Raw genomic sequence first — 26,833 nt, 5'->3', positions numbered from 1 at the left:
GGCAGGCAGGCAAGCAAGCGGTTAGGAGCCAGCGGTCCTGGATTGCAAGAGGGATGTCCGACTGCCCTGCGGGATCGGGCCTAAACCCGCAGTCGGACATCCCCGAGGGGTTCCGGATTGCGAGAGGGTGCAGGCTGGGCTGAGGGACAACCCCCCCCCCCCCCCAAACAATTTCGTGCACCAGGCCTCTAGTATTTCTATAATGGCATAGTGTCTTCCCTTTTTTGAACTTTACTCAGTCAAAAATAATTGTCTACTTTGTAGATAGTGAGTGTGGTGAAATCATAGAGAAGTGAGCCCAGTGAGCTGAAATCTGTGTTTCCAAACTTCTTAAAGTATATTTTGACAGGCTTGAAATCTGAATTTATCAACTTATTAGCCTTGACAGAATCATGTCACCTTATTAAACAACAAAAAACAAAAGCCTGAGGTTAGTACAAGGAGGCTTTCACTGGGTTACATTTGGGTTATTTTCTTGCTAATTTTCCCAGGGTGTTCTTCAAGTTAGAATCAGTATCAGCATATTTGTATTTAAGTCCTTTGTTGGCAGACATCAGAAATGGACTCTGAACAAGCCAACAAACAAACTTATGACTTTATCATTCAGAGAGATGATAAGAGGGCAAGAACTAGGGCTGCTTGGCATCTCGGTGTCTTGAGCTAGTGAGCCTTCTGGATGGCTCAGGTGGCTCAGCCTCGCCGGTTTCTGATTACGTTGACTCTCCATACACACTTCAAGAGTATCAATTTGGTACAGTTTGGGTCAGATGTCTCCTCACTCCATCAGCCAGTTGATGCCAAGGCCCAAGCCCCATATTATAGACATGGCTACTGGGGTTTACTTCTGTGTTTGGGGATCTCAGAGAGGAAATCATTGCGATACAGGGAGCCCTATTTATAATATGCTCTGAGCCAGCCATTGCTTCATATAGCTGTTCAAATACCAAAACAAGATTATTGAGTCAGAAAATTTCCTCTGTATTCAAAAGGTTGGTGTTGAATAGTACTGAGTTGTAATTAGGGAAGGAACTCCTAGAAAAGCAATCTTCCCAGACCAGAATTTTTTAAAATGAGTTTTTGATGGAATCACTGCCAGTCCTAGAATTAATCTTACAAAATGATCAGGTCAGCTGTTTGTTCAGTAAAACATATAAAATTCAAGGTCTGTTAAGTTTGGATCACATGTCCAGGTAATAGATATGCCTTAGAGACTGGGATATATGCTGAGAGATCCAAAGGTTCATACCCCCCGCCCCCCCCCACCCCGCCCCTTGTAGTCTATTTTATGACAGATTGATTTTTTTAAAAATATTTTTTATTGACATCAGAGAGGAAGGGAGAGGTAGAGAGAGACAGAAACATCTCAGTGATGAGAGAGAATTATTGATCGACTGCCTCCTGCACACCCCACACTGGGGATGGAGCCCGTAACCCGAGCATGTGCCCTTGACCGGCCAAACACAGGACCCTTCAGTCGTAGGCCGACACTCTATCCACCGAGCCAAACCAGCTAGGGTGACAGATTGATTTTGGAACTAAAGAAGAGTCATGGAATTTTATCAGAGGGTCTCTTGCTTTTACATGGAGCTATGCTTTCCTAACTTGGCTCATCTTCATTATAAGTTATTAAACTTTTAAAAAGATCCAAGGAAAATTGCATTTAAAAAACTGTCCAGGATGATTTCATGTATATACAATTTTGAACCAATGGAATAAATAATATTTTTCAAGTTCAACCTTGATAGAAAGTTTCCCACCAACTCTACCCTTTTTATTTTCATATCTAAGTTGGTTTGTTCATTCATTCAACAATATTTACTGAATTCCAACTATGTGCCATATGTATTTCTAGCTCTGTCTAGAAATTGTGGCATGATTCTAACCAACTGCTTTCTTTCCATTAACATCTGCCTTGGGTTGGTCATCAGGTCTTACTGATTCTCAGCCTCCTTTGTACCTCTTCTGCCTTTACAGTGGTGCCATCTCTTGCTTGATTGGTTGTAGTAGCTTCTGAAGTGGACTCTGCTTTTAGCCTCCTCTTCTCCAGCACATCTCCCCACTCCTAAGTCATTGAGTCACTTCCCTGACTACAACCACTGCTGGTGCCCATTGCCCATGAGATACACTTGAAGCACAGGTCCAAGACCTTGCATAACTTCTCACCTTTGCCTCATACTCAGCATACTCATCATGTGTTTTTCTCTCTGTCTGGGACTGCCCACTGAAACTTCCTTTTCTTGGCCTAATAGACTTCTCACATTTACACTGCTAGAACAAATATTTGCTGCTTCCTGAAGCCTTCCTTGACTCTCCAATGAAGTTCTTTTTTTCTTCCATTCTCTAGTCTTCCTAAGTCACCAAAATAGCATTACCACAGGCATTATGTAAATTAAGACAGTATGTCTCTTTCTCTGTTGGACCCAGAGGCCTCTGAGAGAAGGATGGAAGGATTTTATTTACAGTGGATCCTCGGTTCTCGAACTTAATTTCCGGAAGGCTATTGAAAAAGTGATTTGTTCGAAAACTGATCATTTTTTCTCATTAGAAAGAATTTATTCTTATTTGTCCCAGACCCCAAATGCTTCCCTGTTTAAACCTTTCTTATATATAGTACATATCTAATGTACTGTTTAATCTATGAACAAACACTTCTTTTCTTAAATTTATCAAACCACCTCCTACTAGCCTTAAATGAGTCACTTTCAGCACTCATTCCAGGGTTGTCTTTTAGGAAGTCAGCATCTTCGCTTTTTCACATATCACTGCCTCCAAAATACTGTCACAGCTAACTGCTTTTCGTTTATCCAAATCAACAACCATTTTTCTGCCTCTTCAATTGCTTGTAATCATTGTTTCTTTTACACCATTATCAACAGTAGTATTCTTTTTTTTTTTAAATATATTTTATTGATTTTCCACAGAGAAGAAGGGAGAGAGATAGAGAGTTAGAAACATCGATGAGAGAGAAACATCGATCAGCTGCCTCCTGCACATCCCCCACTGGGGATGTGCCCGCAACCCAGGTACATGCCCCTGACCGGAATCGAACCTGGGACCCCTCAGTCCGCAGGCTGATGCTCTATCCACTGAGCCAAACTAGTTTCGGCAACAGTAGTATTCTTTTTTTTTTTTTTTTTTTAATATATTTTATTGATTTTTTACAGAGAAGAAGGGAGAGGGATAGAGAGCTAGAAACATCGATGAGAGAGAAACATCAATCAGCTGCCTCCTGCACACCCCCCAGTGGGGATGCGCCCGCAACCAAGGTACATGCCCCTGACCGGAATCGAACCCGGGACCCTTGAGTCCGCAGGCCGACGCTCTATCCACTGAGCCAAACCAGTTCGGCAACAGTAGTATTCTTGATTGTCCATTTCTTCAGCAACAAAAGTAAAAAACACCAAAAAAAAAAAATCACAGTGCAATTTTCTGAAAGGTTAACAACTCCAGGTTTAGGGGAAAACTGACTGGCATTCTCTTTTGTGGCCTGAGAGGTACTTTTTGTCATGCCAATACATCATGACAAAGGGTAGTGAGATCTAGAACCTAAGTTTTGTTCAATAACCAAGACATTTTTCCTGTGAACAACTTGGTCAAGAATCGAATTGTTCGGGATGGGATTCATTCGAGAACTGAGGTTTAACTGTATTTTATATTGTAACGACTTACTGTGGTACCTGTCATGAGGCAGGTGCTCAACTTTGTTTGACTATATGAAAATCCTGTCAGACACAGGTCAGTATAATGGTCATTTTGATAAGTAGATTATAAATTATCTGTTGTGTGCCTTGAAGGAATTACACAGTCGGAGTTTTGGTTTGGTTTTTGGTTCACAGATTCTGTAGATGGGGCACTAAATGGTCTAGAAATGAAGGAGAGCCCTGTTCCAGTGATCACCCTACCCTGTACTCTGGGGCAGAAAGAGACCTGCCATGTTTTTGAGCAGATGTTTGGGGCAGTGTGTTTTATTTTTTACTTATTTATTTTTAATTGATTTTAGAGAGGAAGGGAGAGGGAGAGAGAAATGGAAACATCAATGATGAGAGAGAATCATTGATTGGCTGCCTCCTGCACACACCTTACTGGGGTTGGAGCCCACAACCCAGGCATATGCCCTGACCGGAAATTGAACCGTGACCTCCTGGTTTCTAGGAGGGCCACACTCAACCACTGAGCCACACTGGCCAGCTGGGGCAATGCATTTTAGATATGCAATTATCAGCATTTCCTCAAGGATTTTGGCTTCAAGGAGATCCAAATGGGGCTTAATTAACCATCTACTTTGTGAAGTTCCTGGGGTTGGCAACTATCTCTCTGATTGAGGACAAGGGCCGTATCTTGTGCAACTATTTCCTGTCTTATTTTATAAAGCAAATATTAAAAGGCAGCTAGGTCCTGGCTGGGTAGCTTAGAGCATTGTCCCCATACACCAGTGATGGCTAACCTATGACACGCGTGTCAGAGGTGACACGCGAACTCATTCTTTTTGGTTGATTTTTCTTTGTTAAATGGCATTTAAATATATAAAATAAATATCAAAAATGTAAGTCTTTGTTTTACTATGGTTGCAAATATCAAAAAATTTCTATACGTGACAGAGTTAAGTTAGGGTTTAAAATGCTGACAGGCCAAGCTCAAAAGGTTCGCCATCACTGCCATTCACCAAGGTTGCGGGTTATATCCCCAGTCAGGGTACATAAAAGAATCATTCAATTAATGCATATCAAATCAATTTTTTTAAAGGCTATCGGATAGAAAATAAGAAAAATTAAAATAAACAAGTTAGCATTCTGCTGTGATGGGAAAAAAGAAAAACTGAGAAGTACAGAGTAAGTCATTTAATGGAATTTAAGTGACCAAGAGCAAGTCATTTAATTGAATTTAAGTGGCCAAGAGCAGCTTCTTCAGGAAGTCTGGGTTCTTTGTCAGGTTTAGCATCAGTTGTCTGTGGCACTGCTTAATGCTCACTTAAAGACTGCACCTGTTTAGCTTTATTTTGTTTTGTTTTTATTGATTTCAGAGAGGAAGAGAGAGGGATAGAAACATCAATGATTAGAGAAAATCATTGATCGGCTGCCTCATGCACACACACACACACCCCCAACCCCCCACTTTCCCTCCCTCCCCTGCCAGGGATTGAGCCCATAACCCGGGCATGTGCCCTGACCAGGAATTGAACTGTGACTTCCTGGTTCATAGGTCAACACTCAACCGCTGAGCCAAAACAGCCGAGTGAGCAAGACTGCACTTGTTTTGAATAGTTCTTTGTTCTATGTGTTTAGCTAAGTTGTAACCTCCTGTAGGTCATTATGGTTCCCATGTGTCTGCTGGGCACAAGATACAAGTTTTAGAGAAAATGTCTTGACTGAGTTCATCAGCCCCCACAGGATGTGGGCAGATCTGCTAGGGGACTTTCACCCCCTCTTGTCCCAAACCAGGGAGAATTTTGCAGGTGCTGTTGTGTGTGCTATTGTTACCTTTCATCACCCACTTTTCAGGAAGTAAAGTTTTCAGCCAGGCTGAGTGGTACCCTCCTTTTGGGGACTCTTGGACCCTTGGAGAACTTAAATACAACTTGAGTTCAGCCTTCAGATCTCTTGTCTTCAGGAACTCCAGTCTGAAGATTTAAACCACAGATGGGAAGTAGCAGGGAGGTTGGGACCCTGAGTCACAGTGGCACTGCGTTCTAGTGAATAGTAGTAAACACCTTGTCTCAGTCTAAATGCAAACTGAAATGAATAATGTCTGCCTTGCATAACGTAAATTCTTTTTTTGAAGATCAAATGAAGTATGTTTGAGAAAGTTCTTAAAAAATAAGTGCTACTCAAACGCAGAGTGTAAGCTTGGCTGCCTGGAGGAGTTTGGTCCCAGAGCATAGGTATACGCTGGAATGTGTATGAGGTAACAGTGTTCTGGTGTTTGTTTCCTGAAGTATATAGAAGTTTCCGTTCCCTTATAGCACATTCCCTCATATCTGTAAGCAGAAGGTTAGATGGAATGTTGAGGGCAAGTTCTTCGATAAAAGCTGTCCTCAAATCCTCATCACATGGAATCTCCCAGGAAGTTCACACCCTAACAGTGAACCTTGGGTCTAGTGGAAGGGTTAAAAGTCAATGCTAACTCATAGTGATGTGTGGAGGAGACTTGGAAGATGGATATGGTTCTTTGGACTCTCTCTAATCATAAAGGTTATGTGTCCAGGTAGCATTAAGTAACAAATATTACAGTTCCTAAAAAAAACCTGGTGTGTGTGTGTGTGTGTGTGTGTGTGTGTGATTTGTGCATGTGAGCTTGAAGATAGGGAGGGATGCTCTTCTAGGAACAAATTCAGTTCCACAGTACTCTTTCTGTGGGCATCTTTGTCAGTCTGATTTTCTGATTATGTATTGTCTTTGCTTTTTCTCTGAGATTTCACTTGCAGCAAGGAATCTGGGGGTTTCATCATTGCTTAGAGCATTTCTGTCACTTAGCAATTCAGGGAAGGACATAGGCTCTAGAACAGGGGTGGGGAATGTCCGGCCCAACCACCTGTGGCCTCTCCCCCTGGCCATCCCCGCCCCTGATCGCCCCCACCCACCTCGATCAGGGGCAGAGCCTGCTGGCCAACAGTCCTTGGCCCCTCCCCCCAGCCGGCCCAGCCCAATCGCCCTGATGGCGGTGCCGGCCGGACCCCACCCATGCACGAATTTGTGCACCCAGCCTCTAGTACTAGTATAAAATGGATATATGAAGGTAAACTTAAAACTTAGGAAACAGATTTTGATTATATGTATAAAAGCAGTTTAGAATATATCAATTTGTATTGATAACAATTTTTACATTGTAATATTTTAATGGCTACCTATATCTTGGTAGTAACTCTTTTCTCTAACAAACATTTTTATTTTTGATTGAACATGTTACCTTTAAATAATTTTGGGCAGTTTTTGGAGGAGGGAGGAGATCTGTATTTGAACCTATTTACTGATGCTTTCCATTTATAAATCTCTACTACATATCATGATGATTTGCTTTAGTGTCTTTGATGCTCAGGTAAAGTTGCTAAGCAAATCTTTAAACTTCCGGTAAATAATTGAATCTGGAAAGCTACCCATTTATTCCAGGCACTAGTGTATGTTTAAATTATTTAATAAGAAAAATCTGATAGTGGGCACCATTGAATTGCATATATGAAGGGCTGTTTGATCTATTGAATTTTATGTATGAAGGGCCATTTGACCTCTAATAATTTTTTAGTTGATTACCCCCTACTGATTTTTTTTTTTTCATTTTTTAGTATAGTGATCTATAAGTGCCTGCCAGGCCTGTCTGTGCCATTTGTCTAGCTTTGGGTCTCCCATTTAAAGAAACACAGATAATTCTGCATTTAAAGTGGAAGTAAACATAGTCATTTCCGATATTTTAAGGAATAATAATGCTTAGCCCAGAATAAGTGAGACCATGTTGTGGTTGTACAATAAACTCTTTGGTGTGTAGTAGCGTCCTTTAGAAGAGGGTGGTACATAATTCAGTGTGTTTTCTAGTGGACATAATAACTAGGGCTGTCTGATACTGTTGTGAATTTCTTGGTGAAAGGAGTGTCTCTCTGTCGACTGGAAGCATCCCTAAATTGAAAAGCAGTGTAACATAGGATGTTAAAGAAGATCCTTGTCTTAGCCAGCCCTCATCCTAGATGTAGACAACTACCTCTCACTGTGTCCTCACATGGTGGGAGGAGAGAGAGCATGCTCTGTCTTCTTCTGGTAAAGACATTGATCCCATCATGGGGGAATCAGTGTCCTCATGACCTCATGTAAACCTAATGACTTTCCAAAGACCGCATCTCCGAGTTAGAGTTTCACCCTATGAATTTGGGTGTTGGGGGTAAACATTCAGTCCATAATAATATTTAAAAACTTTCTAAGCCTCAGTTTTATTATCTTTAAAAATAGAAATTCTACTTACCTACAAAGTGGTTCTGAGATGATAATGCTTAATAAGCTTAAGAATAGTAGGCTTTCAAAAATGGTAGTAGCTGCTACTGTGATGATTGTTAACTTTATCATATTTCAGAATAAAATGCTAGAAGCCTTTTTGGTATTTGTTGCAAGACTGAGTTGGATTAATTCTTCCAGTTTTAAGAATCAATAAATGCATTTTAATGTTTTTCTTCATGCTTATGAGCTGGAAGATAAGGATGCTGTTCTATGAACATTCTTCAGTTCCACAGGGTTCTTTCTGTGTGGGAATCTTTATGTCGTTCTGCTTTCTGATTATGTAACGTCTTTGCTTTTCCTCTGAATTTTTATCTATCTCTTTCTGCATTCTTCTCCCTTTGTCTCTGTCACTCTCTGTTCTTGAGTTAATGTTCTCTTCTCTTCCACTTCTTTTTCTCATCATTCACTATAAAATATGATAGTTTACTTTGCTATATTTTGAAATCTTAGTTTTATTTCAAAAGCTTATTTTACTGGCTTACCCAACCATCTATCTTTTCTGCCCTCGCACAGAGTCCTGCTTTCCTAGACTATGATCAGGACAGGTTGGTGGTGTTAGAGACCTGACTTTGCCGTCACTGGGTTTTATTATTGCTAGTGCTGAGCTGGGCATGTAGGAATAAAGTTTTATGGTGCTAGATTCTGCTTAAAAGAGGAAGCTGTTTAAGGTACCATGTATACAATGACTAACTGCTTTTCCTCCAGACATAACCATGAGGAAGCCCTCCACTCTCCCCCAGCCTTTTTGGGTTCTCCCCTAGCACTGTTTTGCTCCTCATTCCCAGGGTATAGTGACTATTAAGGCATAAGGACTCCCTTTACTTTTGTTTTCTCAGCCTTCATAACATAAACAGAATTGTTTTATATCTGCTAAGAGAAAATTAGTCATTCATTCGACAGACTGTATTTTTCTACATTTAACAACTGGCATTTACACAATAGACTTTCTTTTATAACAAACAGCATATCCTTCAACCATGGTAATTAAAATCATATTGAATAAGTGTAGTTACACTTAATTATGGATTCTATTGATTCCATGTTGATGTAAGCTTATTATAGATTTACTTTATAAGACTTGTTTATGGGTGAATGAAGTTGCATAAAAGTTACCATTTTCAGTTTCTTTTAAGAAAAGGCTTATTTAATTAGCTATGATTTTTTTTTAAATTATAACAAAACTAATTTTAAAATTGTCACTATCAGCCTGGCCAGTGTGGCTTAGCTGTTGAGCATCGACCCAGGAACCAAGAGGTCACTGGTTCGATTCCTGATCAGGGCACATGCCTGGGTTTCAGGCTCAATCCCCAGTAGGGGACATGCAGGAGGCAGTCGAGTGATGATTTCTCTCTCATCGATGTTTCTCTCTATCCCTCTCAACTTCCTCTCTCTCTAAAAATCAATAAAAACATTTCTTAATAATTGCCACTATCAGTCAAGCATTAATACAAAGATTGACTACTTGGGTGCTGTTTGTTTGACTAATGTATGTGCCAGGAAAAGCAAAAAAGCATGATGTGAATATATATTACTTACACAATATGAAAATTCATATGTATATATAATAGATTTTATTCTTAAAAAAAAACTTTATTGTTGAAAGTACTATATATGTTCCCTCTTTTCCCCATCCTCTTCTAGCCAACCCCAACCATTACCCTAGGCCTGTGGTCGGCAAACTGCGGCTCGCGAGCCACATGCAGCTCTTTGGCCCCTTGAGTGTTGCTCTTCCTAAGCCTTAGGAGTACCCTAATTAAGTTAATAACAATGTACCTACCTATATAGTTTAAGTTTAAAAAATTTGGCTCTCAAAAGAAATTTCAGTCGTTGTACTGTTGATATTTGGCTCTGTTGACTGAGTTTGCCGACCACTGCCCTAGGCCTTCACCACACTATTGTCTGTGTCTATGGGTTATGCATATATGTATACCAGTTCTTTGGTTGATCTCTTCCCACCTACCTTTTCTCTGAGATTCAACAAGTGTGTTCCATGCTTCTATGTTGCTGGATTTACTTTATTCATTAGATTCCACATATGAGTGAGATCACGTGATACTTAACTGGCTTATTTTGCTTAGCATAATACTTTCCAGGTCTCTCCATATTGTTTCAAAGGGTAAGAGATCCTTCTTTTTTACTGCTGCATAGTATTCCATTGTATAAACGTACCACGGCTTTTTTATCCACTCATCTACTGATGGGCACTTGGGCTATTTCCAGATCTTAGCTATTGTAAATTGCACTGCAATGAACATAGGAATGCATAGATCCTTTCTGAGGTATTTCAGGTTTCTTATGATATATTCCTAGAAGTGGGATCACTGGGTCAAATGGCAGTTTCATTTTTAATTTTTTAGGAAATTTCATACTGTTTTCCACAATGGTTGCACCAGTCTACATTCCCAGTGTACTAGCCTTCCCCTTTCTCCACATACTCACCAGCACTTGTCATTTGTTGATGATAGCCATCCTGACAGGTGTGAGGTGTTACCTCATTGTCGTTTTAATTTGCATCTCTCTGATGATTAGGACTTTGAGCATTTTTTCTTCCGCTTTCACCACTCTTACTCAACATAGTCCTGAAAGTCCTAGCCAGAGCAATTGGACAAGATAAAAAAACAGAAAGCATCCAAATTGGAAAGGAGGAAGTAAAACTGTTATCATTTGCAGATGACATGATATTATTATACATAGAAAACCCCAAAGACGCCACCAAAAAACTACTAGATTCCATAAATGAATTAGGCAATGTAGCAGGATGCAAAACCAACATCCAGAAATCGATGGCATTTTTATACACCAATAATGAATTCTCAGAAAGAGAAAGTAAAAAAATAATCCCATTTACCAATGCAACAAAAAAAAATCATGACACACAGGAACAAACTTAACAAAGGAGGTAAAAGACTTATACTCGGAAAACTACAGGATGTTGAAAAAAGAGAGAGAGGAAGATATAAACAAGTGGAAGAATATGCAGTGTTCATGGATTGGTAGAATCAACATCATTAAGATGTCCATACTACCCAAAGCAATCTGCAGATTCAACGTAATCCCTATTAAATGGCATATTTCACAGATCTAGAACAAATACTCCAAAAATTCATATGGAGTCAAAAAAGACCCCGAATAGCCACAGTAATCCCGAGAAAGAACAAAGTTGGAGGGATCACAATACCAGACATCAAGCTATACTACAAGGCCACTGTAATCAAAACAGCCTGGTACTGACACAAGAATAGGCACGTCGATCAATGGAACAGAACAGAGAACCCAGAAATTGACCCAAACCATTACACTCAATTATTTGACAAAGGAGGCAAGAGCATGCAGTGGAGTCAAGACATGATGTTGGGAAAATTGGACAGATACATGCAAAAAAATAAAACAACCACCAACTTACACCATACACAAGAATGAACCCAAAATGGCTAAAATACTCAAGTGTAGCCCTAACCGGTTTGGCTCAGTGGATAGAGCATCGGCCTGCGGACTGAAGGGTCCCAGGTTCGATTCCGGTCAAGGGCATGTACCTTGGTTGTGGGCACATCCCCAGGAGGGGGTGTGCGAGAGGCAGCTGATCAATGTTTCTCTCTCATCGATGTTTCTGACTCTCTATCCTTCTCCCTTCCTCTCTGTGAAAAATCAATAAAATATATTAAAAAAAATAAAATAAAATACTCAAGTGTTTTAAGTTGTGAAACCACAAAAATCCCAGAAGAAACCATAAGCAGCAAAATCTTAGACATCTCTAGTAGCAATATGCTTGCCAGTACATCTCCTAGGGCAAGGGAAACAAAGGAGAAAATACAGAATATGAAAATTCTGATAGACTATTTTAGGTTGCTGAAAAATACTTGTAGTAAGTGAAAAATTTTATCTCACTTTCGTTTTTGGAGACATTGTTAACATATAAAAATTGTATCCCATGACCCCCCAAAATAAGGCACAAACAAGGTGTTTATTCCCTTTAAATTAGTTGTGCTCTTTCATGAAACAAAATTTAATGATATATTTATACGGTGAATCACCTGAAAAGATGTTCATCATCATTAGCTATTAGAGGAATGCAAATTAAAACCAATATCATTACACAACTGTCATCATGGCTAAATTAAAAAATAGTAACAATGCCAATTCCTGTCCAGGGGTGTGGAGAAACTGCATCTCTTAAACATTGCTGGTGGGAATATAAAGTGATACAGCAACTCTGATGGCAGTGTCTTTAAAAATTAAGCATGTGCTGAAACTGGTTTGGCTCAGTGGATAGAGTGTCAGCCTGTGGACTGAGGGGTCCCAGGTTCCATTCCGGTCAAGGGCATGTACCTGGGTTGTGGGCACATCCCCAGTGGGAGATGTGCAGGAGGCAGCTGATCGATGTTTCTCTCTCATCAATGTTTCTAGCTCTCTATCTCTCCTCCCTTCCTCTCTGTAAAAAATCAATAAAATATATTTAAAAAGAAAAAAGAAAACGAAAAAAAAAATTAAGCATGCAATTCCCATTCAACTCAGCCACCATATTCTGGGGGTGTTTACCCTGGTCAATTGAAAACTTATTTTCATGTGAAAACCTATATAGGAATGCTTATAGCAGTTTTCTTTGTTAGCTTAGCTGTTCCTCAACAGGTGAATGGTTGAACAAAATATGGTACATTCATACCATGAATATGCTATCATACTATGAATGTACTACTTCACAATAAAAAGGCACAAACTGTTCACCCATGCAGCAACCTGGATGAATCTCCATAGAAATGTGAATGGAGCATGGAACAGAGTGCAGAATCTTGGAGGAAAGGTGGGAAAGGGTGGATGGGGGGTAATCAACCAAAGAACTTGTATGCATATATGCATAGCCCATGGACACAGACAATAGGGTGCTGAAGGCTTGGTGCTGGAGGGGAGAAGCAGGAGTGGGCTAGAGGGAGGCAATAGGGGAAAATGGGGACATATGTAATACTTTCAACAATAAAGATTAAAATATCCTATATAATAAAAGGGTAATATGCAAATTGACCCTAATAGCAGAGCAACTGGGAATCACTGGTCATTATGACACACACTGACCACCAGGGGGCAGATGCTCAATGTAGGAGCTGCCCCCTGGTGGTCAGTGTGTTCCCACAGGTGGAGCTCTGCTCAGCCACAAGCCAGGCTGATGGCTGCCAGTACAGTGGTGGTGGTGGGAGCCTCTCCTGCCTCCTCAGCAGCGCTAAGGATGTCCGACTGCAGCTAGGCCTGCTCCCCACTGGCAAGTGGACATCCCCCGGGGGCTCCCGGGCTGCCAGAGGGATGTTTGACTGCCAGCTTAGGCCCAATCCCCCGGGGAGCAGGCCTAAGCCAGCAGGTGGTCATTCCCTGAGGGGTCCCAGACTGCGAGAGGGCACAGGCCGGGCTGAGGGACCCTCCCAAGTGCACAAATTTTTGTGCACCACACCTCTAGTAAAATATAAAATAAAACAATTTTTTAAAAATGTCAGTGGAAAAAGGCAATCTCACAAGGTTACATACTATATGATTCCATTTATATAACTTTCTTTAAAATGACAAAAATCACAAAAATGAACAGATTAGTGGTTGACAGAGATTAGGGAGGGAAGTAGGTGTGTGTGGCTATGAAAGGCCAGTAGGATGTTTCTTTGTGATGATGGAAATATTCTGAATTTTAACTGATAGCAATGTTGATATCCCGATTGTCATACTGCACTAGAATTTTGCAAGATGTTACCTTTGGGGGAAACTGGTAAAGGGTACATGAGATTGCTTTGTATTATTTCTTAAAACAACATGCATGTGAATCTATAATGATCTCAAAATTAAAAGATTACTTTTAAAAATATATAATGAGTTATAATATAAATATTCTGACGAAACAGTATTTCCTCCCCACATATACTTCTTATTATTTTAGTCTCATTTATTGATGGTTCATTTGATCATTCTTTTATTCATTTCAGAAATAATTATTCTAAAACCAATGTCATCACCAACTTGTCACTGTTTTAGAATTTAGCACATAGAGGACACTCCCTAATTTGGTTACTTAGTAGTAAGTGCGACAGATAGTTTTTATCACTTAAATGTACTTTCTATAGGTGTACTTGGGCGCCTAGGTAACATTAGCTATAAAATATTCAAAAAATTTTCCAGGGTAAAAATACTGTGGTTGTGCTTCATGGTGTAAAACTCATGGGCCTTAATTACACATTCATCTGTGTACAAGAGCGGAAAGAAATAATCAGATACTGCCGGCAGGCACTTGCTCACCTTTAAAGAGTATGTGAGTTTTTCTACCGGCAGATGTCCTGGCAGGCCCCTATCTTTCCCCAAGAGATGGCATTCTTTCTCCAGTTCAACTTTGGAATTATCTGACATCATTGAATGTGATCTGGGAACTTTTCTGAACATGTAACTTTGAGCTCTAGGTGCCTCAAAAGCTGGGTTTAGAGAGACAACTGTGCTTATGGATCACCTGGAGAATCATTTCTTAGTTTTCTGATTTGGTGAACGTCAGCCTCTGGATTAGCCAGAGCTATGGAAGGCTCTCTTGCTGGTCTGCAGCCCTCTATCCCCAAGAGAATGCTTTTTGCTGAATTGTGCTTTGACATAGTATCAGGGGTGCCAGTGTCTAACGAATGAAATGGGGTATTTGGTGACTGGAAATGAAATTTGATAATCTTAAGACTAGAAAGGACTATTTTTTCCTAATTAGTGGAAGAGTTGAGGGGGGTGCCAGGAGACTTCCCCACTTGCCCTCACAGCATATCATATCATGGGTACCCCATTTTGTGGTCAGACAAAGCCAGCCCTAACCGCAGCCACAGCAGGTGTGGGTCACAGAGACAGAAAGCATTTCCTCTCGGCCCTGTAGACTTGTGAGGTGCCCTCGCCTCCTTTTTTGACCCTTTTTGGAGGATTCCTACAGCCTTGTGATCCTGGTTTGAGCAGTGAATTTCAGCCAAAGAACAAGATTAAACCCAATTTTTGGCTTTGAACTTTGTGGAACATGATGTATGTTCCAGTGAGTTATGCTGTAGGATAAAGGGATTTTCCCTAGAAGTAATGTTGTAAATTAGATTAGACCCAGTCTAGCTCACTAGAGTTTATTTAATCTAGCATCTGTCTGAACCATAATATTCCATTAATATCCCATAGAAAACGCAGCTCTCATTTATCTTTCAGCAGGTTCTCCTGGGGGTGATCTTTGGTCATTTTTTTTACCTTTTTGTCTGCCATGGCTAGAGAGGATGCAATAGCCATCTTAGGCAGATGGGCAGTGATGGTGGTCTGGGTTCTTTGGTGGTTCTGTGCAGGTTCTTTACTTTTCAGAAAAATATCTAATGGCATCTAGCACCATCCTTGATGATGGAAAGGAAAAGGAACGTGTGCATACCTCAGATACAAAGGAGGACCGTGTAGAATTGTCTATGTGTGGAAATGTATAGAAACAGAGGTAGCATGAGAATAATAGTTTCAAAATCATCAAGGTTACTAATGGTGCATAGTCTGGTGTACAAATAAGCAATGTAATTTTAGTCACTTTAGTTTTTTTCTTTGTCATTGTCATTAAATCCACAAATTCAGTGTTAACATTGCATCTAACTTTTTTTTTCTTGTCTTTTGTAGTCTCAAACCATGAATTATGTGGGACAGCTGGCCGGGCAGGTGATTGTCACTGTGAAGGAGCTCTACAAGGGTATTAACCAAGCCACCTTGTCTGGGTGCATCGATGTCATTGTGGTGCGGCAGCAGGATGGCACCTATCAGTGTTCACCTTTTCATGTTCGGTTTGGGAAGCTGGGAGTCTTGAGATCCAAAGAGAAAGTGGTGAGTGCAGGGCACAGCCTGTTCTCCAGGAGGGTGAAAAGTTAGATGACAGCAATGAGTAAATCATTACTGTGAGCTCTCTGGGTCTTTTATTTTAAATTTGTATGATGTTAAAGACAGTGGTATGAGAAGTCAACCTTAATTGCATTTTGAAGTTGCTTCTAAATTCAAAAAGCCCTACTATAGGAAGTCTCTCCAAAGGAAATCTCCCTGTATTATTTAGACTGAAAATTATTTTAATAATCCTCTGTGCTGCAGCTCAGAAGAGCAAAACAGAGAAACTGGAGTTATAAATGGGCTTGTTAGGTGTATTTAGAACAAGTTCCTTTACCTTAGATAGCATTTCAAAATATTTAGGGTAATGCCTTCATAACAATTCTGAATGGAATAGACTGACATAATCAAGAATATGTTACATTTCTTTAAACAGTTAATGCCAAAATTTTTTGTTTGTTTTGACAAAGCTGTAAAATCTTATTTGTAATCTAAATTTTGTTGATATCAGGACTTGTCTCCAAATCCAACTGAAATGTAAACCCACAGGCCATAGGCTGGTTGACTTCTATTTATTTTAGGGAAGATTCATTTAAAAAGACATTTGTGTTGGCTTTTCTTTCTCTTACATTCTCTTACCTCCAGGTAATGGAGCAATTGGAAGGTAAGGTTTGTTAGTACATCTGATGTCAATCTAGTCAGAAAATTGAGCTAATAATAAAACTTCCCAGGTACATACTACTCTTGGCCCACAGTATCTACCTAAACCAGTGGTCGGCAAACTGCGGCCCCTTGAGTGTGGTTCTTCCACAAAATACAACGTGCAGGCACACACAGACAGTGCGATTGAAACTTCATGGCCACACTCAAGGGGCCAAAGAGCCACATGTGGCTCGCGAGCCACAGTTTGCCGACCACTGACCTAAACAGTGTGGGGAGATTTTGTCAGGATTTTAAAGCACAATAAAACATCCACACCATTTTCTGAAATAGAAGTACAGTGTATGTGTTAGAGGACCACTGGCATAAGTTGAAAACATCTATTTTCAGATTTGGACTGTTTCACATAGCAGATCTTATTCTTTAAAATAGAAATTTCCCTTTATGTTAATTAAATTTAGGTTATTTTGAAAGTGAAAGATAAGGTTTATGGATTTCACAAAGTAGATTGAAAAAAAATCTCATTTTTCTAGGTATTAACAAAATCAGTATTCCACTGGAAAGCCTCATTTCAGGAGGCAGGGTTTGTATGGTCTGGCCTCTGTTCAGAGTCACCCTTTGGAAACCAAAAGTAGTTGCAACTTGTTTAGTGACTTTGAAACTTTCCATTGCAAAACAGTGTTTAGCCACAATTAACCTTACTGGAATTTTTCTTTCTGGTACCACTAAGCTGCAGTACTTTCACATTGCATTTGCTTTGGTAGAATCAGTTGTAATCTGTTTATGCACTGAAACTTGCCATTAGTTGCTCAAGGATCTGTTTGTAAAGCTGCTTCAAATGTATTGTTTATTTTTGCTGTGATTTTTTTTTAAATCAGATTGAATAAGTCTGGTCTTTCAAAGTGGAACTTATGTATATAATAGTGGCTCCGTGCACGAAATTCGTGCACATTAAAAGGGAATTAAATAGAGGAAATATTGTAATATTGCTATTTGCCCTTTCTCGATAATAGCAGTGTGAGAGATGAAAGGAAATTAGTAAAATGTATATGAAAATAATATATAAATTTATTAATAAATAGTATCAAAAGGATATAACAAAACAGACATGACATAAAAACAACAAAAACATGATATAAAAACAACAGTGATGCAAACAATGACTGATAAAGTGATTAAACTTATTCTAATATCTCCCTGTACACTGCATTAAGAGTGAAAACACTTTCAAAGTGCTTGACTAATTTCCCTTGTGATGAAGTATTTAGAACTTTAACATGCTCTTTGAACTTGAGAGAAAGCAACATATAACCGACCATGTGCGAAAACGGGTTCAGGTAGGAATATTCCTCCTCTGTCTAGAGTTTGTCCTTGTGATTTATTAATAGTCATGGCAAAGGCTGGCATCACGGGAAACTGTCGTCAAATTAATTTAAATGGGAGGCCAGTGTCAGATGAGGACAAATCAGTTCTTGAAATCGGAACAACCTCTCCCTCTACAGATCCTGTTAATACTTCAGCTTCAATAATGTTAGGTTGTAATCTTTTGATAATAAATATGGTACCATTACAAAGACCCCATTTACTATTAAGATTTCTCAATAGCATGATGATTGCACCCACTTTCAATTTTAATTTATGACACGGCATTCCCGAAGGAGTAATACTATTAAGAAATTCGATGGCAAAATTTTCCTTTTCAGCATCATCTGTTGAATCAATGGAATCATCACTCAAATATGTGTGAAAATCTCCATCAAGTATATTCAAAATTTCTTCATTTAATTTTTGAATGTGCTCATTTTTTAGACAAAGAATTGCATGTTTACAGATATATTTTTAACATTATCTATAGCTATACTATTTCCAAAGGTGGCTTCAATAATAGATCCATTACAAATCATTTCACAGGGGATTTCAATAATAATCTATTCCTAAATGAAAACTGCTATCAAGTTTGCCATCTCCAAGTTTTACTAACCATTCACTATAAGCAGAATCCTCTGATCTCATACTTGTTGTAAGAGACAACTTTCTGAAACATCCCCAAACATTACAGTAAACTCATTTGTACTATGGCTGATCCCATAGCATGTGGTACAATACTGAGACACTGTCGAAAATCCCTCCAAGAAAGAGAACTTTCCCACCAAATACAACATTCAAATTCATAATTTCTCTTAGTAGTCTGTCTATGGTGTTTATAGCATGACTGGATGCCATGTGCATTCATCAATAATGAGAAGTTGGGCCTTCTTAATAGTTTTAGCAACTTCACTGTTTATATCAAGTCTAGAAATTGAAGTTTCATTTAATGGAATTGGTAATTTATATTGGGAATGAAAGGTTCTTCCACCGAGAAGTAAATTTACAGCAATTCCTGTAGACGCTGTGGGTAAAACAGTACCACCACGACCTCTAATATAATGTATTAAAAGTTTATAAAGATATGCCTCCACACTCCGAGGGCCGGTTCCTGCCTCAAACCTCGCCTTCGCAGGAAACAGTTTGGGGAGGGTGCAGCCATTGCTAAAGCAACCCCTGCAGGACTGACTTCCTTCCAGTTGGTCAAGCTTTGGTTGTGATGGGTGTTACACCCAGGGTTTTTATATAAATAGATAAGCATTTGTGCATCTCAAATGATGACTGGGCAAATAAGATACCTTTTTCTGCATGCTGTATGCCTCTAAGAGAGTAATACAGTTCCTGTACAAGGTTACACAAATCATTGTGTTAAATATGTTAATTTCTTCTTTTCCACTCCTGGCTTGATATCCCAGAAACTCAAAAGATATTTTTGGGAGGAAATTTGGCTATTTAACCAAAACACAGCTTTCCTGTAACAATAAAATGATGTCCGCCTTGAGATTGCCTGGCACTTTAGATGAACTATTAGTCTTATTTTAGGTCAGTTTGGATTAGGGAAAGCAATTTATTGATTTTAAACTAAGACTCAGTTTTTAATTATGGCACCACCAATTAACTGAACTTTAAAATATATATATATATATATATATATATATATATTTTTTTTTTTTTATATATATATATATATATATATATCTTTTTATTGATTTCAGAGAGAGGAAGGGAGAGGAAGAAAGATAGAAACATCAAAGATGAGAGAGAATCATTGATCGGCTGCCTCCTGCATGCCCCCTACTGTGGATCCAGTCACAACCCCGGCATGTGTCCCTGGCTGGAATCGAACCTGGGACCCTTCAGTTCGTAGGCCGATGTTCTATCCACTGAGCCAAACCGGCTAGGGCTATGAGCTGAACTTTAAGGTGAAATCATAATCACCTTAAAAATCTCTGGTTAGAGAAAATAATAATTTTCCCACTGCCATTGGTATGTTTTTGTTTGATAGAATACCAACACAGTACTCCCAGGACGTTTCATAACTCAGGAGTTTAATTTCAGAAGGTAAAACTGCACTTGATATTTTAAAATATATTTTTGTTTTGTAACACAAAACATTATTTGATTACTTATCAAAGTTAAATAACCCAGTGTATTAGGAAAGACAGTTTCCATTGTGGATGACAAAAATCCACCTCACACTAGCTTAAGCAAAAGGAGAATTTACTGGTTTGCATGACTAAAGTCCAGGGGCATTTGAATTAATCAGGCTCTATTTAGAGTCTCTGAAGGTATTATCAGAACTCTCTTCCCCTCCACCTCTCAGTTCCACTTCCCTTTGTGTGTATTCTAATACAAGATGGCCACCAGTACCTCCAGGCTTGCTTCTTATTAACTCAGCAACCCCAGTGGAAAGAGAGCTTTCCCTTCCTACACTTGAAAGTGCTCAGATGTTTATTGATGATGATTTTTCCCAGTGAGGACCATGCAGAGTTCAGTACACTTAGATTATGGACTATTTTACTTATATTTATATCATGTCTTTATCTACAGGATGGGGCAAAAGTAGGTTTGCAGTTATGAGTAGGAGAAAACGGTTTATTCATGTATTATTATTTGTTATTGTGTTATTTTTCATATGAACAACTGTAAATATACTTTTGTCCCACCCTATATGTTTGCCTTTATATCCCTTTAACAGTCTAAAACTAGAGTTTACAAGGTTATTCATAAAAGTTTTAAAAGTTGGTATTCATTTATTATTGTACAATTATCAGATTAAAAGAATTGATTCACAGCCTAGAGATAAACAACTAAATTACTTTTAAGTGATATAATAGTAGTTCATATTATATATAAACACTCCTCACTTTGCATGGTAGTACAGACCTATAAAAATGACTGGACAAGCTGAAACTGTGCAAAGAAATTTTTTATAATCAAAGAGAAAAATTAGGATTCTTTCATAACCTTTATAAATATTTGTCATAACTTGAACAATTCTTTTTTATTTTATTTTTATTTTCTAAAAATCTTTATTGCTGAAAGTATTACATATGTCCCCCTTTCCCCCCATTGACCTCTCCCAGCTTGCTCCCACCTCCCACACCAGGCCTTTACCACCCTATTGTCTGTGTCCATGGGTTATGCATATATGCATACAAATTCTTTGAGTGACCTCTTCCTACCCATCCACCCCTGACTTCCCTCTGAGATTCGACAGTCTGTTCCATGCTTCTGTCTCTGGATCTATTTTGTTCAACAGTTTATTTTGTTCATTAGATTCCACATCTGAGTGAGATCATGGGATACTTGTCTTTCTCTGACTGGCTTATTTTGTTTAGCATAATGCTCTCCAGGACCCTCCATGCTGTCTCAAATGGTAAGAAGAGATCTTTCTTTTTTATTGCTGCATAGTATTCCATTGTGTACATGTGCCACATTTTTTTATCCATTCACCTACTGATGGGCACTTGAGCTATTTCTAGATCTTAGCTATTGTTAATTGGGCTGCTATGAACGTAGAGGTGCATGCATTCTTTCTGATTGGTGTTTCTTAGGATATAGTCTTAGAAGTGGGAATCACTAGGTTAAATGACAGTTCCATGTTTAATTTTTTGAGGAAACTCCATACTGTTTTTCATAATGGCTGCACCAGTCTGCATTCCCACCAGCAGTGTACTAGGGTTCCCTTTTCTCCACATCCTCACCAGCACTTGTCATTTGTTGATTTGTTGATGGTAGCCATTCTGACAGGTGTTAGGCGATACCTCATTGTCATTTTAATTCCATCTCTCTGATGATCAGTGACTTTGAGCATTATTTCATATGTCTCTTGGCCTTCTGTATGTCCACTTTGAGAAGTGTCTATATAGATCCTTTGCCCATTTTTTTAATGGGATTGTTTGTCTTTTATTAAGTTGTATGCATTCCTTACATATTTTGGATATTAACGCTTTATCAGATGTATCATTGTCAAATGTTTTCCCATACAGTGGGTTCCCTTTTCATTTTGTTGATGGTTTCTTTACTGTGCAGAAGATTTTTATTTTGATGTAGTCCCATTTGCTTATTTTCTCCTTAGTTTCCCTTGCCCTAGAAGATGTAGCCACAAACATATTGCTATGAGAGATGTCTGAGATTTTGCTGCCCCTGGTTTCTTCTAGGATTTTTATGGTTTCACGACTTACATTTGTCTTTTATCCATTTTGAGTTTATTTTTGTGTATGGTGTAAGTTGATGGTCTAGTTTCATTTTTTGCATGTAACGATCCAATTTTCCCAACACCATTTATTGAAGAGACTGTCTTGACTCATTGTATGCTTTTGCCTCCTTTGTCAAACATTAATTGAGCATAATGGTTTGGGTTCATTTCTGGGTTCTCTGTTCTGTTCCATTGATCTATATGCCTGTTCTTGTGCCAGTACCAGGCTGTTGCAGTTACAATGGCTTCATAGTATAACTTGATAATCTAGTATTGTGATCCCTCCAACTTTGTTGTTCTTTCTCAAGATTGCTGTGGCTATTCAGGGTCTTTTTGGTTCCATATAAATTTTTGGAGTATTTGTTTCTTAATCTTTGAAATATGCCATTGGTATTTTAATAGGGATTGCATTGAATCTATTGCTTGCTTTTGGTAGTATGGACATTTTAATAATGTTAATTCTACCAATCCATGAACATGGTATATTCTTCCACTTATTTATATCCTCATCTATCTTTTTTTTTTTTTAACGTCCTGTAGTTTTCTGAGTACAAGTCTTTTATCTCCTTGGTTAAGTTTATTCCTAATACTCTGTAAGTTTAAATCAGCTCCTAACTTTTCAGCCTTTGAACTTTCAATGTCATGAAGTATCTTTGAGAGTTCCTTAAACATGAAAATGTTTTGCCTATGTCACTTTCCTCAGGACCATCTTCATCATTTTCGTCACAACCACTTTCCTTCTATTTGTGGATAAGCTCACCTTCACCAAGTTCCTTGGGCTGCACATTTGAGTCTCTTGAATGGCAGCAGGGTCACTGTTCTCACCATCAGCAGCTATTTCTTCTTCATTTAAAAAAAATCTTCACCCAAAGACATATTTTAGAAAGAGGGAAGGTAAAGGTAGGGAGACAGGGGAGAGAGAGAAAGAAGCATCGATGTGAGAGAGAAACAGCGATAGGTTGCCTTCCATATGTTCCCCGACTGGGGGATCAAACCTGCAACCCCGGTATGTGCCCTGATCAAGAATAGAACTGGCAGTCTTTTGATGTACGGGGCAATGCTCAACCACCTAAGCCACTCTATAACTGTTTACATTTCATCTGAGTTTTACTTCTAATACTATTACTCTTTTTTTCTGTACTGCACTTTGATCTTGGCCAGTTTCCTTTTTCAATTATTCGTTTTTATAAAATGTTACATGAGTTTATCACTGGAGACAAGGAGGCAACACAACTCTGCTTTATTGTCTGAACCGAGTGCTAACAGTGCTAGGACCAGTCACCAACAGACTTTGAAAAAGTGACAAGATAGGTTATTGATCATGATGGGCATCTATTATTTATGTAGTGATTTGTGGACAGAAGAGCTGGCAGTGAAATTTGTACTTTCTATAGTTACTCACAGTTAACATACATTGGTAACTGAAATTTGTGTTTATCTGAACTGCGCAAAGGGAGACATACCTGTGCTGTAACTCTGAAGGTGCTCAGATGTTTGTTTACGATGATGTTCCCCCTATTCAATGATATTTGGAAATTAAATAATTTAAAATGTTTATATGTTATAAAAATAGATGATAAAACATTTTCTTTCAATCCCTGATTACCATCCCCTCCCACACTATCCCCCAAGGTTTGTATGGGGTTTTTTAGGGGTGGGATATGGGGCAGGTAGCATTGTTTCTCTGGGGCTGTCACTCTAGGAACTTCATTACTAAGTTTGACTTGAAAACCCAGAATTTAGCCTTAGTTTAGCCTGAATAAAAGACTCTTAATGCTAAATTGCACTTTGTTTCTCCTTTTAGATTGATATAGAAATCAATGGTGATGCAGTGGATCTTCATATGAAATTGGGTGACAATGGAGAAGCTTTCTTTGTGGAGGAGACTGAAGAGGAATATGTGAGTTCTAGTGGGTCATATCCACTTTATTCATTGTATTCAGGCCTCTGGTGCATATCCCAAAACAGAAATACTCAGTTTTCATGGTTAGTTGTACGTCAGAAAGGAGCTGGAGGAGTGGAGAAGGATCTTTTCTCCATGCCAGATTTCAGGGTTCAGAGAGAATACAGAAGGCTTTCATACTTGCTTTGTTTTAATAAGGAAAGGCACATCTTTTTCTCTAACTTTAATGAGCTTTCTTATTTAGTGTCTGTTACAGTTTATACCTTGACTTGAATACATATGAGTTCTGCCTAAGTAATCAAGGTGTATCTCTTCAGATTATGTGTGTGTTGGTACAAATGTGACCTTTAAACTTGGAAAGCAATTTTACCATTTTGATTTGGGACATTGTATCTCAAACCTTGAATAGTCACAGTGAAGTTCATATGGTCTCAAGGGAATTAAATCAGCCTATACCTTTTATAAGCAATTACTGCATGCTTGACTTCTTTAAGCAAGAGAGCACAACTTGTCCTGACCAACACACATTCCCTCCCCCTCCTACCCTAACCTCTTCCCCAACCCCCTTTCCCATCCCCCTTCCCCATCCTTCTCCTTCTCCCTCTCTCTCCATCCTTCTCCCTCCCCTTCCCTCCCTGCCTCTCTTTCTCCCTCCCCTTCTCCCTCCCTGCCTCCCCCTCTCCCCCCCTTCCCCCCTCTCTTTCTCTACCCCTCTTCTCCTCTCTCCCTCTCTTCCTCTCCTTTGTATCCATTGATTTGAATTGGTGGTAAACTATCCTTAATAGATTTAATGAGGATCTTTTAAATTCTTAGAACGCATTGTTAAATCTTTCATCATCTATACCTCTATCTATCTATCTATCTATCTATCAGCCTAAGTGACCATTCGACTGTCCAACTGGTAGCTATGATGTGCAATGACCACTAGGGGGCAGACGCTGCGACCGGTAGCTATGAAACGCACTGACCACCAGGAGCTGCCGAGCTGCAATGACTTGGCAGCTGTGGTTCTCAGGTGACATACCCGGAACCAGAGAGGAGGGAGTCCGATTCCGGGGTGTGTCACTCAAGAATTGCCCTCTCACAATCCAGGACCCTTGGGGGATGTCGGAGAGCCGGTTTTGGCCCAACCCCCACAGGCCAGGCCGAGGGACCCCACCGGTGCACGAATCCGTGCACCAGGCCTTTAGTAAAGAATAAAATCTCAGATCACTATGGCCCATGAGGCTTAGTTGGTTGAGCATTGTCCCATGCACCGAAAGGTCACAGTTTCAATTCCAGGTCAGGACACATAACTAGGATGCAGGTCTGGTCCCCAGGGTGCGTGCTGGAGGCAACTGATAGATGTTTTTTTCTCATTGATGTTTCTCTCTCTTTCTCCCTCTCCCCGCCTCTCTCTGAAATCAATTTAAAATATCTATACTAATAAAAGAGTAATATGCTAATTAGACTGGGCATCTTCTGGATGTCCCTCCAGACAAAGCCATGTGGCGGGGGGCGGGGGATGAGGCAGAGGTGGTTAGGGGCGATCAGGTCGGCAGGGGAGAGCAGTTGGGGGCAATCAGGCCGGCAAGGGAGCAGTTAGGGAGCGATCAGGCTGGCAGGGGAACGGTTAGGGGGCAATCAGGCCAGCAGGCAGAGGTGATTAGAAGCGATCAGGTCAGCAGGCAGAGGTGGTTAGAGGCGATCAGGCCGGCAAGGGAGCAGTCAGGGGCATCAGGCCGGCAGGCAGAGGTGGTTAGGGGCAATCAGGCAGGTGAGCGGTTAGGAGCCAGCGGTCCCAGATTGCAAGAAGGATGGAGAGGGTGCAGGCTGGGCTAAGGGACCCCCCCCCCCCCCCCCCGCATGAATTTCGTGCACTGGGCCTCTAGTATACATATAAAGAGATTATCATGTAAAAAAAGAAGTACAAGTAAACTTTATAACAAAAACCATTAAATTAAAAGACCTCTGGATGTCAGAGACCACAGCCTGTCACTTTGATAATATCCTATCATTGCAGTTTCTCTCTAAGTATGTGTTGATGGTGAATACAAATTTTGCTTGGGAAAACAAAACTTTGGCCTTGGTGTAATATATTTACCAAACCTAAATTCAAATGCTTGATTTAAAACAATTATGGAAACCCACTTATTTTCAGTATATTACATAAAGAGTGCTCTGAATTATATGAGGCTAATTTGGATCTCTGTTACCTACTTTCAATTTCCTCCATGATATAAAGGAATGAAGCAAATGATTATGAAGTTAATTTCCTGAACACCAGACTTGATCATTTATTTAATAATAAAAGAGTTTATTTCTAATTGTTGGGATTTATTTTCTTCTTTTTAATTCCTAAAAAGGTATCTTAAGTGTTTACGATTTAAAAATCCACTAATTTTATTTGTTACAGAGTATTGTTTCTGTTATCATCTTCCTCCATCTTCAATTAATTTAGCAAACACAAGCATTAACTATAAATTTTACCATAGTTTCTCACTTCACTTAACCCAGTGGTTCCCAATGTGGGGCACACGCCCCAAAGAGGGGGCAATTTAACCTTTAAGGAGGCCAATTTGAGAATGAGTTATTAACAGCGAATTTTTTGCATTTCTTATAGTTCTAGGGGCCTCGTATACAGTATATAAATGTATATCTTGACATATTTATGCATGTCAGTTCTCTATTATGTTTTGAAACTTTATTTGCTATTTTTTCATGTCACTTCATGTTACTATTTTTTTTTTTTTTTAACAATTTCTTAGTGATTTCTTCCTCAGTACTTTAACTGTCCTTCCCTTCTTTTATTTTTCTCTTTCATGGATGCCATATTCTTTGGAAGCTTGTTTAGACCAAGTTAATGGCCTTTTAGGCTTCCTCCACGTGAATAGGAGTTCACTTTTTGAACAATAAGAATTATATGTC

The 26,833-nt window shown here is 39.3% G+C and overlaps 1 protein-coding gene across 4 annotated transcripts in view; it reads left to right on the top strand.

The window, feature by feature from the left end:
• Window positions 1-26,833, top strand: part of LPIN2 (lipin 2) — a 101,614-nt gene that overhangs the window by 34,716 nt on the left and 40,065 nt on the right. For 3 of the 4 annotated variants that reach the window (XM_070420564.1, XM_070420565.1, XM_070420563.1), the window contains exons 2-3: window positions 15,603-15,803; window positions 23,828-23,923. In XM_070420564.1, coding sequence (XP_070276665.1) covers window positions 15,612-15,803; window positions 23,828-23,923 — 288 coding nt within the window. In that variant the 5' untranslated portion in view covers window positions 15,603-15,611. Of the gene's footprint in view, window positions 1-15,602; window positions 15,804-21,159; window positions 21,202-23,827; window positions 23,924-26,833 lie in introns of those variants that run through there. The other variant, XM_070420566.1, reaches the window with a different exon arrangement.

The sequence above is a fragment of the Myotis yumanensis genome, unplaced genomic scaffold (assembly GCF_028538775.1).
Source record: "Myotis yumanensis isolate MYYU_CA2020_CCGP unplaced genomic scaffold, mMyoYum1.0.hap1 SCAF_7, whole genome shotgun sequence".
In the NCBI taxonomy this organism is placed as follows: Eukaryota; Metazoa; Chordata; class Mammalia; order Chiroptera; family Vespertilionidae; genus Myotis; species Myotis yumanensis.
Note: the sequence above shows the minus strand (reverse complement) of the source record. Positions and strands in the feature narration are given on the sequence as shown.